The following is a 17,556-nucleotide window of genomic DNA, read 5'->3' as shown; positions in this document are numbered from 1 at the left end:
CCTCCAGACAACGGCAGACCTCTTGCATCATCTGGGGTTCTCCATCAATGTGCCGAAGTCACACCTGTGTCCCTCTCAGAAGCTCCTTTTCATCGGAGCGGTTCTCGACTCGGCGCAGTTTCGGGTTTACCCACCCGAACAGCGGGTTCGGGATATACAGGCTCTGATTCCACTCTTCCAGTCTTTATCCCGAGTTTCGGTCAGGTTGACGCTGCGGCTTCTGGGGCTGATGGCTTTCTGCATCCTTCTGGTGCATCACGCCCGTTGGCGGATGCGGGCTCGGCAGTGGGACCTGAAGTTTCAGTGGGCCCAGCATCAGGGCAACCTGTCCGACCATGTACTGATCTTGGAGGGCACTGCGAGACAGCTGCAGTGGTGGCTCACAGACCGCGATTGGGTCAGCGGCAGATCCCTCTCCCTTCCCCAACCGGAGCACGTAGTTGTGACGGACGCGTCCCTCCAGGGCTGGGGAGGCCACATGGGAGAGGCGGAGATCAGAGGCCTCTGGTCTCCGGCGGAGTCCCGGCTCCATATCAACCTTTTGGAGCTGCGGGCGATTCGTCTAGCACTGAAGGCTTTCCTCCCCTCTGTCCGAGAGAGAGTAGTGCAGGTGTTCACGAACAACACCACCGCCATGTGGTACTGCAACAAACAGGGCGGGGTGGGGTCGTGGACCCTCTGCCAGGAGGCTCTGCGCCTCTGGCAATGGCTGGAACATCAGGGCGTGACTCTGGTGGTTCAACACCTGGCAGGTTCTCTGAACGCCAGGGCGGATGAACTCAGCTGCCGGTGCATGATGGATCACGAATGGCGTCTGAACTCGGACGTGGCGCAAGGTCTCTTTTTGCAGTGGGGAGAGCCTTGGTTAGATCTATTCGCCACCGAAGAGAACGCGCAATGTCATCAGTTCTGCGCGTTGGAATTTCCAAGGCGGTACTCGCTCGGAGACGCTTTCGTCGCGAGTGGAGTTGCGGTGTGTTGTACGCCTTTCCGCCTATACCACTTCTGCCCAGAGTGCTGAAGAAGATCAGGCGTGACCGGGCACAAGTCATCCTTGTGGCTCCGGACTGGGCACAAAGGTACTGGTATCCCGAGCTACTCAGTATGTCAGTCGATCCCCCGGTTCGTCTGCCTTTTCAGGAGACCTTCTGTCGCAGCAGCAGGGGACGGTCCTCCTCCCGAACCTGTTCAGTCTCCACCTCCATGCTTGGAGTTTGAGCGGCGACAGTTGAGGCCATTTGACTTGCCTCCTGAAGTCTGTACAATCATTCTGGCAGCCAGGCGTCCCTCCACAAAGTCGGTATACGCCTGCAGGTGGAACAGATTTGTGGCATGGTGCACAGCAAAGGCTGTGGATCCTCTCTCTGCCCCTCTGTCCGAGGTTCTTCTCTTCCTTCTTTCTCTTGCCCAGCAGGACTCTGCTCTGGGCACTATCAAGGGCTATCTTTCTGCCCTTTCAGCCTTCCTAAGGCTGCCTGATCAACCATCTTTGTTCAAGTCCCCCATTGTAAATAGATTCCTGAAAGGCATCACACACACGTTTCCACCTGTTCCCTTTGTGATGCCTCGTTGGGACTTGAACTTGGTTCTTGCATTTCTGATGTGCGCTCCCTTCGAGCCACTTCACACTGTCCTCTTCGCCTTCTCCCTTTGAAGACTACCTTCCTGGTAGCCATCACCTCTGCCAGGAGAGTGAGTGAGCTCCAGGCTCTATCCTGTAAACCTCCTTTCCTTTCAATCCATCAGGACAAGGTTGTGTTGCGGACAAGGCCTTTTTTCCTACCCAAGGTGGTCACGGCCTTCCACATTGGGCAATCCATTACCCTGCCCACCTTCTTTCCGCCTCCGCATCCCTCGAGAGAGGAAGAGAGGCTCCACCGTCTGGACCCAAAACGTGCGCTCTCATTCTATCTGGATCGCACATGCCAGTGGATGACCAACTCTTTGTTGGTTACGTGGGCGCTAAGAAGGGGAAAGCGGTACACAGGCGGACCATCTCGCGGTGGATCATCTTGTGTATCCAGGCGTGTTACTCCTTGGCAAAGAAGGAACCCCCCTGTTGGGCTGAGGGCTCATTCTACTCGAGCCACAGCGACTACAACTGCCTTGGGCCGAGGTGTGCCCTTGCAGGACATTTGCCAGGCGGCTACGTGGGCCTCGCTGCACACGTTTGCAAGACACTATTGCCTGGAGAGCCAAGTCCGGAGGGATGGCTTCTTTGGCCGTTCCATCCTCCAGGACTTTCTGGTGTGATTATTGGTTCGCAGACCCACCACCGGGGTTGGTATTGCTGGGGTATCTATTCTAAGGTAAGGAATCTATCACTAACGTGTCTCTTTCAGATGCACAAGTTACTACTTGTGTAACGATAAATCTGTAAGAGACATTAGTTAGTGATAGATTCCTTACCGAAGCACCCATCCTCCTCGTTCTGCGAACCGATATCTAGGGTTAAGGTCATCCCCTTTCAGGGCCCTAGTTTCAAGGCAACAGTGTTGGTTTTTGGCATAGCTCTGCGTTTCTGGCGCGGAAAGGTTGTGTCTAAGAACTGACGTCAGCACGCGGAGGCGGCGTCTAAGTACTCCGACAACGTCATCACGGCGCCGACGACGGACGCGGAGCCGCAGACGACGCCTACCGACGCGCAAGGGTACTGCTACGCAAATGTTTCCGGATCCAGTCTGACGCCTGGGGATATTCTAAGGTAAGGAATCTATCACTAACTAATGTCTCTTACAGATATATCGTTACACAAGTAGTAACTTGTGCTTTAACGGTTCGGTTTGGTAAGAAGGACACTTCTCCCACTCTGTTCTTCAGGACTTTTTGTTTTTTTGGTTGGTTTGATTCCACTCCACAGACCCTCCACCTGTGGGAGGCTTTGCTTTGATATCTATTACAAGGTGAGGATTCTGCAGCTATAAGTATCCATCAAAACAAATTGCTTACCTTTGGTAATGCTCTTTACAGTGTACTCTAACCACAGATTCCTCACTACCCTCTCACCTCTCTGTTCCGTTGAGTGGTCTCTTTCTGATAGATACTTCTATTTGCTGGTACTGCACCAGTTGAATAATCCCAGGTGTCAGACTAGTTCTGGAATCTTCAAACCTTTCAAAGCCCGTAAAGTGATGCCCAGCAATGTCACAGAGTCCATATTGCACCCAAATCGGCGTATTAACGTCAGTTCCCTTTTTTCTTGCACATTCAACACAGATCCAGAGTTCACTCGCCTTCAGTTTTTCATGCCTCAGTGCTTCAAACTTTTTTCTTTTTGTAAAGTGCTAGGGAGATCTCTCCCGAAGTGTTTATACTTCAAGTCCTTTATGGAGTGTGTTAGACAGATGTCCATTACAGACCCTCACTCTGTGTTGCCTGGGGTTGGATCACAACTCTAAATTATGTGAATCGTGCCACAGAATGCACCCTTAGGCAATTAAGGAGAGAAAAGCCAACCTTTCAATGGCATGGGCCCTTGATGACTAATGGGAACATAGTCTATCACCTCATCACCCCCAACTCCCACATGGATCTTCATCTTCTGAGCTGGAATCGGTGCCCCTGGAGCCTTCTGAGACTACCCTTCAGGCGGATTCTCCCCTGGCATCTCCCCCAGAGCCCATGGCCTAACCTGTTCAACCCAAGAGGCCTTCGGCATCAATGCCAAGATTTTGCTGGTCCAGGCTCGAATCTAGCAGTGTTTCGTAGTTGCATCTTTGGGATCTTTGTGTGGCATGCCCATGTTTAGGACGTTTATGTCAACGCTGCTGTCATTTTATGCCGATCAATTGACATCCATCACCCTCCACCTCATCTTTTTTTGTATTTCCACATTCTGCTGCACTGCCACTGATGCCACTGATAGTTCTACTCACCAGGCTGCCGATGCCTCAGCCTTTTAGGAGTCCCCTGGCAACTATGGACTCGGCGCCATTGCTTCCCACTATCCCACAAATAAATATTGATCCAAGAAGGAGGCCCAGAGATTACTAGAAGAATAAAGATACCACCTGGAAGCTGCTCTTTCTTATGGACAGTCTTTATATGAGGCCTTTGGAATAGACATTGACCTGATCTGCTTGGGCTTTTGTGGCTTGATTGGAGAAGAGTCCCGTTGACTCAACAATGGAATTTACTGGTCTTACCTTAATCCGTCATTTGAATGCCTCTCTTGAATTAGAAATGGAGTTTCCTTTAGGACCTCCTTCTTCAGATGTCACATTCTTTCGTTTACCACCTATTGAGGCAAACACTAATGTTCGAACTCTCACCACATCCTCTGAGCCGTTGCTCACCCTCCAATGAAGCTTTGCTAGATCAAGTGCTCATTGGTGGGAAAAACTGCCTTCTGCCCCAGCAATGAATAGATTGGTGGGAAGATGTTATCCTCCTGCCCTTGGGACCCACCTTTCTTGTCCACTTAACATTCACCAGAACGCTTGGAGATTCAGGCATTATGTTCTTGGGGGGAGATATTGGGGATTTTCCCTACCACCTTGTTAGACACTTACCAAAAACTTGGAAGCGTGGGAAAGAGGATCCTCTCTGCTGGCAGTATTGCACTAAAGTCCATAAATGCACGTGCCTCCTTACCGCATATATGCATGCCCTGTGGGACATGCCACAGTTGGTTATGCCCGCACGCCCTCCTCTCCGCTGACTACATCCTCCTCGGGGACCTCAACTTCCACCTGGAGAACAACAACGACCGCAACACCACCACCCTGCTGGACAACCTCGCTAACCTCGGACTCAAGCAACTGGTGACCACCCCCACCCACTACGCCGGACACACACTCGACCCGATCTTCTCTTCCAGCATGGACATCGCCTTCAGCCACGCCACGGGACTCCACTGGACGGACCACAGCTGCGTCCACTTCAGCTTCAGAAGGACCACGCTCCACCATCACCAGCAACAGGTTCCCCGCAGAAGCTGGAACAAGATCACAGCCGACCAGCTCGCGACTTCCCTGAGCAAGAAGCCTCCCACCAGCACAACGAACCCCAGACAAGCGGCCACCAACCTCACGAAATGGATCAGCGACTGCGCAGACGACCTCGCCCCGCTGAAGACCCCGCCGAGCAGGCCCGGCAGCAAGAAAGCCCCATGGTTTAACGACTAACTCAAGAGCTCCAAGAAGAACTGCAGAGAACTCGAGAAAACCTGGCACAGAGACCCAACACCGGACAACATGACTGCCCTCAAGCTCGCCACCCGAAAACACCACCAACTGATCCGCGCCACCAAGAAAACCGCATTCAAGGAACGACTGGACAACAACGCACACAACAGCAAGGAACTCTTCAACATCGTGAAAGAGCTCTCCAACCCCAACGCCGGAAACAACGACATCACCCCTTCGCAAGACCTCTGCAACTCCCTCGCCTCCTACTTCCACAACAAGATCGCGGACATCCACAACAGCTTCAGCACTCAACCGACGCACGCAACGACAGAACCACCGCCCCACACCACCACCCTCCGCGCCTGGACCCCGATCAGCATCTAAGACACCACCCGCACGATGAACTCCATCCACTCCGGATCTCCAACAGACCCCTGCCCTCACCACGTCTTCAACAAGGCCAACACTGTCATCGCACCCCACTTGCGGGACATCATCAACACCTCCTTCGACACCGCCACCTTCCCGGAGAGCTGGAAGCACGCCGAACTCAGCGCTCTACTCAAGAAACCATCAGCCGACCCCACCGACCTCAAGAACTACCGCCCCATCTCGCTGCTCCCGTTTCCGGCTAAAGTCATCGAGAAGACCGTCAACAAGCAACTGGCCGCCTTCCTCGAGACAAACGGTTCCCTCGACCTCTCGCAGTCTGGCTTCCGGGCCAACCACAGCACCGAGACCGCCCTGATCGCAGCTACCGATGACATCCGAGCCCTGCTCGACAACGGAGCAACGGCGGCCCTCATCCTCCTGGACCTCTCCGCGGCCTTCGACACCGTCTGCCACCGTACCCTAGTACAGCGCCTCAGCAACATCGGAATCCAGGAGAAGGCACTGGAGTGGATCATCTCCTTCCTCGCCGGAAGGACACAGAGAGTCCGCCTCCCCCGTTCAGATCGGAGGCCACCGAAGTCATCTGCGGCGTTCCTCAAGGATCCTAGCTCAGCCCAACACTCTTCAACGTCTACATGAGCCCCCTCGCAGCCATCGCACGCCAGCACAACCTCAACATTATCTCCTACGCCGACGACACCCAGCTGATCCTCTCCCTCACCAACGACCCCACCACCGCCAGAGCCAACCTGCACGAAGGGATGACAGACGTGGCCAAATGGATGTCAAACAGCCGCCTGAAACTGAACTCGGACAAGACGGAAGTCCTCATCCTAGGATCCTCACCCTCCGCCTGGGACGACTCCTGGTGGCCCCCCGCCCTGGGCAGCGCACCCAAACCAACAGACCACGCACGCAACCTGGGCTTCATCCTGGACTCCTCCCTCTCCATGACCAGACAAGTCAACGCCGTCTCCTCGTCGTGCTTCAACATCCTGCGCATGCTACGCAAGATCTTCCGATGGATCCCTTCCGAGACCAGGAAGACGGTCACCCAGGCCCTCGTCACCAGCCGTCTGGACTACGGCAACTCCCTCTACGCCGGAACCACCGCCAAACTCCAGAAGAGACTCCAGCGGATCCAGAACACCTCAGCGCGACTCATCCTGGACATCCCCCGCCGCAGCCACATCTCCGGACACCTGAGAGACCTGCACTGGCTCCCGGTCAACAAGAGAATCACCTTCCGGCTCCTCACCCACGCACACAAAGCTCTACACAACCAAGGCCCAGGATACCTCAACAGCCGCCTCAACTTCTACGCTCCCAAACACCAGCTTCGATCGACCAGCCACGCCCTCGCCGCCGTCCCCCGCATCCGAAGGGCCACCACAGGAGGAAGGTCCTTCTCCTACCTGGCCGCCAAGACTTGGAACTCCCTTCCGACCCGCCTCCGCCTGACCCAAGACCACCTCGCCTTCAGGAAGCAGCTCAAGACCTGGCTGTTCGCGCAGTAGTGGACCCTCCCCCCTCTTGCCCCCCCCGTGCCTTGAGACCCCCCGGGTGAGTAGCCCGCTATATAAATGCTCTGATTGATTGATTGATTGATTGATGCCCCATGGACTGTGTAACCTTAGGGGTCATGTTTGGAGGCCGTTTCGGATGGTTAAGATGGCTCCCTATGGATTATTAAAGCAGGACTGGGCAGTGCTAGATTGGGCTATGGGGTGATCGGTTGACATACCACCATCAGTGCTTGGATTCACTCGGGCTTTTCTTCAGATGTGCAGGTCACCCTTATGGGCCTACCTTTTGATGGGGCCCACCTTTTTGGCAATAAAGCAGACTATGCTTTGGAAAGGCTCAAGGCTAGAAACATCAGCCTTAATCGGACCAGGGGCAGTTGCTCGCATGTGAGGCTTTTAGAGGGCCCTACATTTTTCAATCAGCTCAATCGCAGAAACAAAAAACCCCTCATTGGGCAATACAGGGGCAAAGGTAGAGTTGAGGACGAAGGTTGCAGAACCCGGTTATCTCCTCCTTTTAGTACTTCTCTGGACAACAATTTGCCTATCGAAGCACTAGGAGGCTGGGTGTCCTCCTTTCTGCAACCTGGGAGGCTAGTACTTAGGATCAGTGGGTCTTCCAAATCATGGAATGGGGGTGTACCTTACCCTTTCTCTCAGGCTCTTCCTCCCTCGTTTTCCCCAAATGTCTTCCCTGTCCATAGATGACCTCTCCATCTTACAGCAGTAAAGTTGTTCATGAAAGCAGAAATCAAGTAGGTGGCAGAACAGGAAATTGGGCATCGTTGTTGCTGTCAATACTTCCTTTTTTCCAAGAAGGAAGGAGGTCTGCATCCAATCCTAGACCTCTGGGTCCTGAACGTTTTCTAGAAGTAAGGAGCAGTTCAAGATGCTGATCCTAGCTCAGGGTCTGCGGTGGGGGCTGATTTAGTTGATGGAGACCTGCGTGTGCTTCTAAATCAACAAAGCAAAACAAATGGTTTAAGCACACGGAGGTCCCCATCAACGAAATCAGCACCAAAACGCCTGGTAGCCAGTCCGGCCCTGGAAATGAGTGATTGGTTGGTGCCACTCAATTTGCCTGATGTTTGCTTTCATGTTCCAATTTTGCAGTCTTATCAGAGGTACCTGCATTTTGTGGTGGGCTGTTCACTGTACTCCCATTGAGCTTGACATCGACCCCTCGGGTCTTCACCAAGGTGTGACAGGGTTGGTTGTGGCACACCTCAGATGGTCAGGAATCCCAGGTTTCTCATGTCTGGATGACTGGCTGTTTAAAGCATAGTCTCTGGGATAGTGGAAGTGGTGATGCGCCATTTGCATTCGACAGCAGCTCTCCTGTTCAACCTGGGCTTTTTAACCTGTTGGAGCTGCTGGCAGTCTGGCTGGGGTACCAGGCCTTCTTCCCGTTCATTCATGGTCAGTCTGTCCAGATCTTGACCGAAAATACTACTACAATGTGATATGTAAACAAGAAACGAGGAGAAGGGTCTCCACTCCTTTGTCATAAGGCTTTGAGACTGTTGTCTTGGGCATACTGTGAAGGATCTGGTTCATATCCAATCACCGGGGGGTGGGGGGATCTGAATATCAGAGATGCATTCTTGGTCGCAGTGGGAACTCTTTTTTTACCCGGACCAGTCCATCAGCCTGTCAGCTTTTTATCCCCTAGCCCATCCCAGAAGAAATAAAAGCAGCTGCACTGCCTGGATATCAGTAGTCTGGTCAGTTTTTATATTTGCAGCACAAAAGACTGAGATGCTCACCTCTTTGTTGGTTACTGTGGTAACAGGAAGGGCAAAGCGGTCCAGAAGCAGATTTTGTCTCATTGGATCATCATATACATCAAAATGCGCTATGCCAAGAAGAAACCACTTCAAGTAATCAGGGAACATTCAAACAGGCCCAAGGACTTAATCGTTTGCTGTTGCAAAAGGTACACAGATAACCGCAAGGGGGCAACATGGGTGTCCTTGCATGCCTTGGAGGTGCTTGAGGATGGCCACTTTGCCAAATCTGAGCTGCCCCCACCCCGTCCTCCTTCCAAACCCTCCCCCTACCCCACTTGCTTTGAAGTATCCTGACCTAGTTGTACACCTGGGATTGTTCTGTAGGAGAGTTATCCACCAGAAACATCATTACTGAAGGTAAGTAACTATTTCTTTTCGCATTTAAAACTATGTCAAGTTCGTGATCAGCATGCTATTACCAGCAATTGTTCAGCTTCCATTTCTAATGGAGCAGAAAGGAAAAAGACAAGAAACTGAAGTCCGTGTGCAGTGGCCACATTTATATGCGAGTCCGCTTTATCACTTTTGAGGCAGTACGGAGTCACTGTAGAGCCGCACAATACCACCTATCTGCGCAGAAGCACTTTCTCTGAATTCCTATCTACCACCTGGGAGTATTCTAAGGTGAGGAATCTGTGGTTAGATAGTGTCCACCAGAAAGACTATTACCGAAGGTATGCGACTTATTCTTCAGGTTGAAACAAGAAATCTGTTGTCCTGGTCACAGGAGGGAACAAAGATTCACAATGGCCTAGGCACCCTTTGACATTTTTACTTCCGAGTCTCGCACCACTCCACCATCAAACATCTTTGATCACATTAGATTCTTCAATTTACCCAGTTAACCATATTGACTACTGGTTTTCCAATTTGAACCTAAGATAAATCCAGGCCTCTGGTTCCCATGGACTGTATAGATGGGGTCTACTAACAAGATCTTGAACAGATTCCACTTCTGTCACTTCTTTGCACACAAGATTAAGGAGATGGGCAGCCTACACTGAATCTTTACGATCTCAAACGGTTCTGCTGAATGGTTGTATAACTTGCAGAACAAGTATTTTTAGGGCCATTCCATAATGTTGACTAACAACATTCACGTTTATTTATAGAAAATGGACTTTGGTAATACAGCATACATTTATTCCCATCATGTATCTGTAAATCCTGGAGGTAACCTTCCTCAGTTGTTATAATGCCCATTTGTACAGCTGTCTGAACGATTGTCTGACCAGCTCATCTGAAGAGTTCAACTTATCCATTCTGGCCGTGGCCTCTCAGATCCTCTTTGATGTAGGGTTTCACAGATATGCGTAACTAGCGTCTCGTCTAGTCCAGCATGATTAGCTAAGAAGAAAAGACCAGGTCAGTTCCTCTCTCAGACCCAGCTACTAGTTTTTATTCTCCTACTCTTTCGCTATTGAGTTGTCATCTACCCTTGTTCTTGAATAAGAGAGCTTCCAATTTACCAGTCATTAGTTGGCTTTGTGGTGACTATTATTCTTCTACAGAGGATTGAGTTCACAAGTCCGTACCTCTGGAACATGCATGGTGACAACTTTGGTTATAGCTTTTAGAAACAGATTCCGACTCCAAAACGAGGTTGTAGAACGCCCAATGGATGTTAATAGGAGAGAGCCTTGGATACCCCTATGAAGGTAACGTGACTTTTTATAAACTCCCACTTATCTGTATGGTATATGTTTCCTGCCATGAGGTGGTAGGGTTGGAAGGTGTACCTCAAAGGTTTTCTAGACTAAGGCTGTTTGCAGCTGGTAAATATATTCATCACTATATTACTTCCCCATGTAGCTTTGCATCCGCTTTGTTAGAGGGCGTGAGCCCAAACATGCATTTTGCTGGCCCATGTATCTCTCAGGCCCCTTTCTTTCATTGTGATCTTACCTTTTATACTTACCACATTATCCAGCTGCAGGTCAATGGTTTGTGCAATCTATGGAGTTGTCTTGAATAGAATCAGTTTAGAGACAAGATTCACTCTATGGGAGATGCAGGACTTTGTTGCTGCAAATATAATACTTGACTAAAGTATTCCCTGTGCAATGAACTGGTATTATAATCTTTCAGCCCTAGGTTTGCTAGTAAGACCTTTCTGTCTAGATTTTGGCCACCCTCTTCAAGGAGGAAAATGCAGGCTCTACACAGTTGCAAGTAGTGCCTCCAAATTGGTAAAGCTATCCTTCCTAATGTCTTTTTGTGGTAAACAAACTGTACACCCTTAAAGACATCAATCGGCCCATTAAATGGAGATGTTTGCAATCAAATCTCAAATATGAATCATAAGGTGCTTAATGAGGAGATGTTATGTTATATGTTAGTTGCACACACTTATTTGATTCTGGAGTGACTGTGGACTCCATTTGATACCCTCCTATCATAGCTGGTGAGTAGGCGTTTAAAATTTCTACTGTCCGAGCTCTTTTTTGGATAGTTGTAGATATGAGAATTGAGCCTGGCTTCACCTGAGTTCTAGATGTTCTCAAAAAGACTTGGACATCGGACACCACTCTCTTCTCCAGCAGATGGAATCCTTGTACAAGCCATACTCAAAAGCTTCCCCAGTGCAGTAATATTTGTAAACATGCTTTTCCGGCACAGGTACCAGTCCTGAAGGTGGAAGCATTTCACAAAGCTTCACTTTCATTTCGCTCCACAGTACTCTAAGGCATTCCATATGGATATGTAAGTAAATAGATGCATTATACAGAATACCCCAAACTGCCTCACCAACCATTATTTTCAAGCTCTGCAACAGCAATATCTCATTTGGGAAGTTGAGCCTTGGCTACACTGCATCTGGATGATGTCTACGGTTCACAGTAGTTTTGTGACCAATTTCCACAAGCAGTGCAGGCAGATTATATGTCCTGGAGCTATCATTGTCCTGAGCGAGTGTTTTAGTCCTCTCCAAAGTCTTGTCTCCAATATACAGTTTTTGTATTACTTCATAAAAAAAGAAAGCATTCACTCCCCTCTCCTAGCTGGGTGGCAGTAGAGATCTGAGAACAATTCATTGACACGTTCTCTACCTTGTGCTGTTTGACTAACTTCTAGGTTTCAATATGTTGTGCGTCCCAAGTTAGAGAAGATTTCAGATAGCAAGAATGTTGCCATGTGTATGAACCGTGGCCCAAAATCAAAGGAGGAACCTCGTGGTTACTTGGCCCAGAGGGTGCCTTAGTGTGGTCTCCTTACTCTGCTGCTGTCAGTTATCCATCTGGAATCATACATATATACATAGGTGGTTCTGCCCACTGCACGATGTCCCACCTGGCTGACTGCTAAGTTGGAGCTTACCACTTCTGTATCAAACCATTTTATTCTATCTTATGGGTGATCTGCCTAACCGGCTAAGCGCTAAACGTTAACCTGTAATACCTCATGTACTGTAAAGCGTTAAACTCACAAAGGAGATACATGTACAGACATGAGAAGTTCTTTCGTTACCTCTGCATCCTATTTGAGTGCAGTCCAGGGTGAAGCACTCTTTCAAAGCTGTTTAACCCTTAGAGGCAAATTGGAACTTACCTTCTCGATCATCCTCAGCTTATCTGGCTCTTTTCCTTGGCAAAGGTTCCTCTTGATTTCCCAGAAGTGATTTAAAAGTCTGGGGTGTGGGCCCCTCTTTTTATACACCAGAAAAAGAGTGTAATGCAGAAGCAGAGGTTAATGTTTAGTCAAAGACCTAGAACCGCTACTCTTCCCAAGCAAGAGCCTAGAGGCTCCGTACTATCTTGATTCGACAACCAATTCTTGGCTTTTCAGAATGGACCTTATAAATCCGATCCTATGAGATTTATAAGAAGAAAATTTATTTTGATATTCAGGACAAATTCTTCAGAGTCCCAGCAAGACACCATCACGGTTAATTGCTGAAATGTATGGTGAAGGACAGCCACTTATATCTCAATGCTGCCTGTCAACATAAAAAAACAGTCTTCATTAAACCTGCATCTGTAAAATACTTTTGAAGGCAGCAGTAAGGCCATGAGCATCAGAGATCCTTGAATGATTATGGCAAGGGAACTGCTCCACTTCCTTTTCTGTCTCTGCTATATTGTAGTACTTCCAAGTTGTCTCTTATTACATCTAGATGTGTATATGTCGTTTGGCTTCTTGGAAAAAAGATGGTAGTTTATCTTCCTGGTTATTGGTTGAATATGGTGTAGTCTTTAGAAAACAATAGTTTCTTATCTTTTACTTGAATATAAAAATCATCTTACTCGTCATTGAAGCCTTTTATTTTTTAGTAACTGAGAAAGTAGTGATGATTATAAAATAACTAGGCCAACACTCTATTTCACCAAAATGCAAGAGGAAACCAAGGCGACAACAAGCTGTCTAAGTGTTTGAAGTTGGCTATAGGTAACATTTTCCCCATGTTTCAAATTTGAGATTGTGAGGACACATAAGGAGATTTCCTTGGTTTCCACGGGCTCCCATGCCACAAAGGCAAACGACACTGGAAAATAATAGCCTCAATATTTCTAGATTTACCTTTCGGTTTGACACAGCTTAATGCAAAATATGTCATAAAATTGCTTCTTTAATGGAAATGAGATGATCATTCTTGTGTAGTACTTCTCTCTAATGCTGTTTTAGAAAGTTGCTTTAACTATTTAAGAATTTCGGGATTAGTTATAACTCTTTGCTAATTTAAAATGCCCTAAGCTGGCCTTTACACTTCTGATATCCAAATGTATGATTTTCTGTTGAAATAGTTATTCCTTTGCTCCCCTTAAAAAACACTCTGTGCCGCTTTACAAATGGCCTTCATCGTTTACTACATCTAAACATGGCATCTTTGTTCCTGAGGCTACCGATCGCGGTTCCCTTAACATTTCACATGACAATTCGAGTTGTTAGAACCCAGCTTCCCAGCTTCATTTTTGCACTAAAAGTACTGTTATATGTATACATAGGTGCATACATGTAATGGAATGTAGTTCTTTTGCTGGGATCTTGAACAGATAATATATCCCTAGATAAAATGTAACCAAAACGTATCCATCAGCTATTGCCAATTACATACGCCCCTCACATCGATCTTTCTTTTTATCTTATAAGGCTGTTTAGTTAAGCATCATTGGTATATACTGAATAGGTTACCATCAGTGAAGGATCATTCCCCAGCTGGTACTGAAAACCTGATGCTTGTGAGAGTAATGCCTAAACTGATGAAATTACGACAAATTTTGTGCCACAAAAGAATTATTAACTCCAACAATGAACATATCTGAATGTAATTTAGAACCATGCTCTTTGCATCTTGGTAAGATGAAACACAAAGTGTTTTCCACATTGCTATCCTTTGAGGAAAACGTTTTTTCCTTTTTTCTCCTAGGAGTGATTTTCTTCTAGAAACCGTGCCTTGTTTTAGAACGACAACACTTAGTATTGGCACCTTAGAAGGCACTCAAATAGGTAATGTATTTGCCAAAACCCCTATATCAGAATGAGCAATCTATTTAAGTGAGGCTACTTCATGAGGTGTGCTCATCTTTCCCAGAGGGACTCAGAGCTTACTTGAAAACAAGAAGTGCAAAGTCCATGCAATGTTGTATGGTAGGTACAGGGCTGTGGGGGCGTTCTTCTTTGGAGACATCTTCCAGCGGGTTCTCTTTTCATACAGAAAGTACTATGAACCTCTTTTCTCTATATCAATGAATGGGGAATTTCTCACCAGGTATAATAGGATTGTAACAAGTAGTAGAAGTGAGAGACAGGTGCCTTTGTGGTGATTATGACACGTACACAGCTGAGGCCATTAACGAGTGTCACACCCACTCTCCAGCCACTCTTGTTTATCATCATGTGCTGTATTACACTTCGCTGTCATCAGGAAACTGATGTGATGTGCTACTGCACCGGGGAGACAGTGTGTTTAAGCTCCACACAGCTTTGTTTTATAGCGGTGTATCAAGAAATGTCCTGTCCCATAACTAGGTAAAATGGCATACAAGGACTCTGAGGGAGCACTGGAATTGGAATATTTACTTGAGACACCACAAGTTTGCACAAATTCAAATAATATTAATCCTTAATTATAACCTATGAAATTGAAAGCTGTATGTCGTAGGAAGTTCAGTTACCAATTTCCAAAGTGCCCATTTGGCATGTAAATGCCTGTTTGCTGGAGCATGCTGAAGGATCAGCTGTTATTTTGTGCCCTTCAATTATGCAGTATTTAATTGTTTTAAGCTTTGCGCATATATTTGCTTAAATGCATTACATTGCCCTATAGTATGTTTTCTTGAAAACTTTCACTGTCATCAAAATATAGCATCAAATTGCGCTTCCTATTTAGTTTCATCGAAGAAGCAGCTACAGAATGTCCTGCACTCCAAGAAAGAGGAAGGAGAAGTTTTCTGCAGCGGAGCTTCAGATTTTGGTGGCAGAGGTGACCAAGAGCCATGGCAAACTCTACGGGAGTGAGAGAGTCAACTTGAGCCAACCAGAGAGAGAAAGGATATGGGCTAGCATTGCGAGGAAGATCAACACCGTAGCAAGGTCTCCAAGAACCACTCGAGATCTGCGGAGGCGGTGGGATGATATGAAGAGACGGACTAAGGAGAAGTTGGCTGTGATGAGCCGTTCAGTGGTTTCTCCTGACGATCAGGCATCTACACGACTGTCGCGGAAATCACTTGTCAGGCGAAGCCGTGGCAACAAAAATGTTTGGGCCAGAATTGATTGTGATGATGAGCAGGAGGAGGAGAAAGAGCTACATGAGCCAACTGAACTGCAAGAGCACAATCTGAATAAGGAGGAGGAAAACGATGTGGAGATTGATGCACCGCACATAGCCCTGGAGCTTCAGTCAGGTAAACAGTCCTGTAGAAAAGTTTATTTTAGCAACATGTAAACTTGTAAATTGGAGCAGGGGTTGCAAACTACTCTTAATAAGGTTGTCTTAGTCCTGATATCACAATGTCTGCACAAATTATTGCAGCATTGAGGCGCAATTGAGATTTAAATCTAGTGTGAAGTAGTGCCTTATAGGCAATCTCGTTCTTGCCAATGAAGGGCGGGGGTGGGGTTCTTTATATACAAATGTTGTTGAAAGTCCAGTAATCTGCACTGGAATACTCATTTTAAACCTAGTCAGTAAGGCTTTAAAGTAGTGCAAGTAGATAAAAAGTGCCATTAGGAATTCTTTTTTGGTTTTTGTACTTTTGTGACATTCCCACTCTTTTGCAAGTCCCTTTCTTTTTGAAGTATGCTAGTTAAGAGGTAATGTTAATTATTGATCAAGTGTGAAGAATTCATGATTTAATCTTTTGATCCTTGCAGATGATGAGGAGGAGGCCCCTAGTTGCACATGGGTGCCCCTACGGACTGTAGAAATGCCCCAAGAGGCAGAACCCAACATATTCAACCAGCACCAGGTACTCCAGTCCTCTGCTTCGTCACCTTCCCCAGCGTCCTCACCACAGATACAGACTCGAGCGCCTTACCGTAGGCGTGTCTGCCAAACAAACCAGCACCCCAAGAGAAAATATGATTTTTCAGAGTTTGAAAATCATCTAATGGAGGTGCAAATGCAACAGAATGGACTCTTGTCCACATGGTATCAGCAGCAGAGCTCCCTCATGATGCAGCAGAATCTCATCTTGGAGAATTTAGTTCAGCAGAACAAAAGGTTGGCGGACAGTGTAGAATCACTTAACCGAACTTTGGAAAAGCTAGTGGACAATCGCCAGCCACACAAGGAAATTCTGACCTTTGTACAGGATCGTAAGACAGGGACATTGACCCGCCATTCCAACCGTATATCTGCCAATGAGTCTGTAGACCCGTCTGGAGCTGAAGCTTTCTCTGGGATGATTTTGAAAGTCGAGGAGGAGGAGGTGTAAACCATGCTTAGTTTCCACAAAAAGCAAGCATCCACAGAAAAATTATATAGAACAAAGACAAATTTTAAGATGCGCTAACACATCTCTCAGTGTACATCTCAGTCTCAATGTTAGCTTTTTTATATTAGTTAAATACTGCCTCTTATCATATATACTGTAAATATGTATAGCCTGCTATCCTGGAATGGGGAGGGGATTGCATTTTATAATTGGTACTGCCCATTGATGAGGAGCTATTTTGTATGTTTTTACTTTTAAAAATATTTTTCATACATAAATTCAAAAATGAAAAAAACAAAAACATTGAATAAATCTCTATTCATATTTATCTTTGAGTTTAAGGTAATTCAGGTTTTTGTTTCATTGAAAGAAGTTCTTTTATATGCGGTTTGAATATATGAATGTATATACAATGTATGTCTAAGCGAAAACACCTTAGACTCCCCCATCCACCTGCTTAAGTTGGTGGTGAATTTGTACTTGTTTACAAGCATTCATGTTAGATAAGAAGATTGACATGAAGTTCATTCTGTGAGCAATAAGATCCAAAGAGAAACTGTATACATAAGACATTTGAGAAATCAATAGTATCAGTATCAATAGCTATTTACATTTTTTATACATGACACATTTTACCAAAAATACCACCATCCAGTCGCTGCTTCCAGTTAGGGAAAACGTCAATACCAATGTTTAGAAACTTTGTTGCTAATGGCATGCTCAGGCCTTTCTCATTAATCTCCTTGATGTCATTTTTGTATCACTGCTTACCAGCTCAACCTCAACTTCTACTGAAACAAAAGGTCATCTTGTAAGGTACTTTAGTCACAGGTTGTCATTT

At 47.0% G+C, this 17,556-nt stretch overlaps 1 protein-coding gene across 3 annotated transcripts in view; it reads left to right on the top strand.

Annotated features, from left to right (window-relative positions):
- Positions 1 to 17,043, top strand: part of TSNARE1 (t-SNARE domain containing 1) — a 1,291,163-nt gene extending 1,274,120 nt beyond the window's left edge. For all 3 annotated transcript variants that reach the window (XM_086966282.1, XM_086966284.1, XM_086966281.1), the window contains 2 exons: positions 15,167 to 15,683; positions 16,153 to 17,043. In XM_086966282.1, coding sequence (XP_086822408.1) covers positions 15,167 to 15,683; positions 16,153 to 16,715 — 1,080 coding nt within the window. In that variant the 3' untranslated portion in view covers positions 16,716 to 17,043. The remainder of the gene's footprint in view (positions 1 to 15,166; positions 15,684 to 16,152) is intronic.
- The last annotated feature ends 513 nt before the right edge of the window (positions 17,044 to 17,556 follow it).

Source organism: Lissotriton vulgaris, chromosome 4_1 (assembly GCF_964263255.1).
Source record: "Lissotriton vulgaris chromosome 4_1, aLisVul1.2, whole genome shotgun sequence".
NCBI lineage: Eukaryota > Metazoa > Chordata > Amphibia > Caudata > Salamandridae > Lissotriton > Lissotriton vulgaris.
This window is presented reverse-complemented; position numbering and strand designations above follow the sequence as displayed.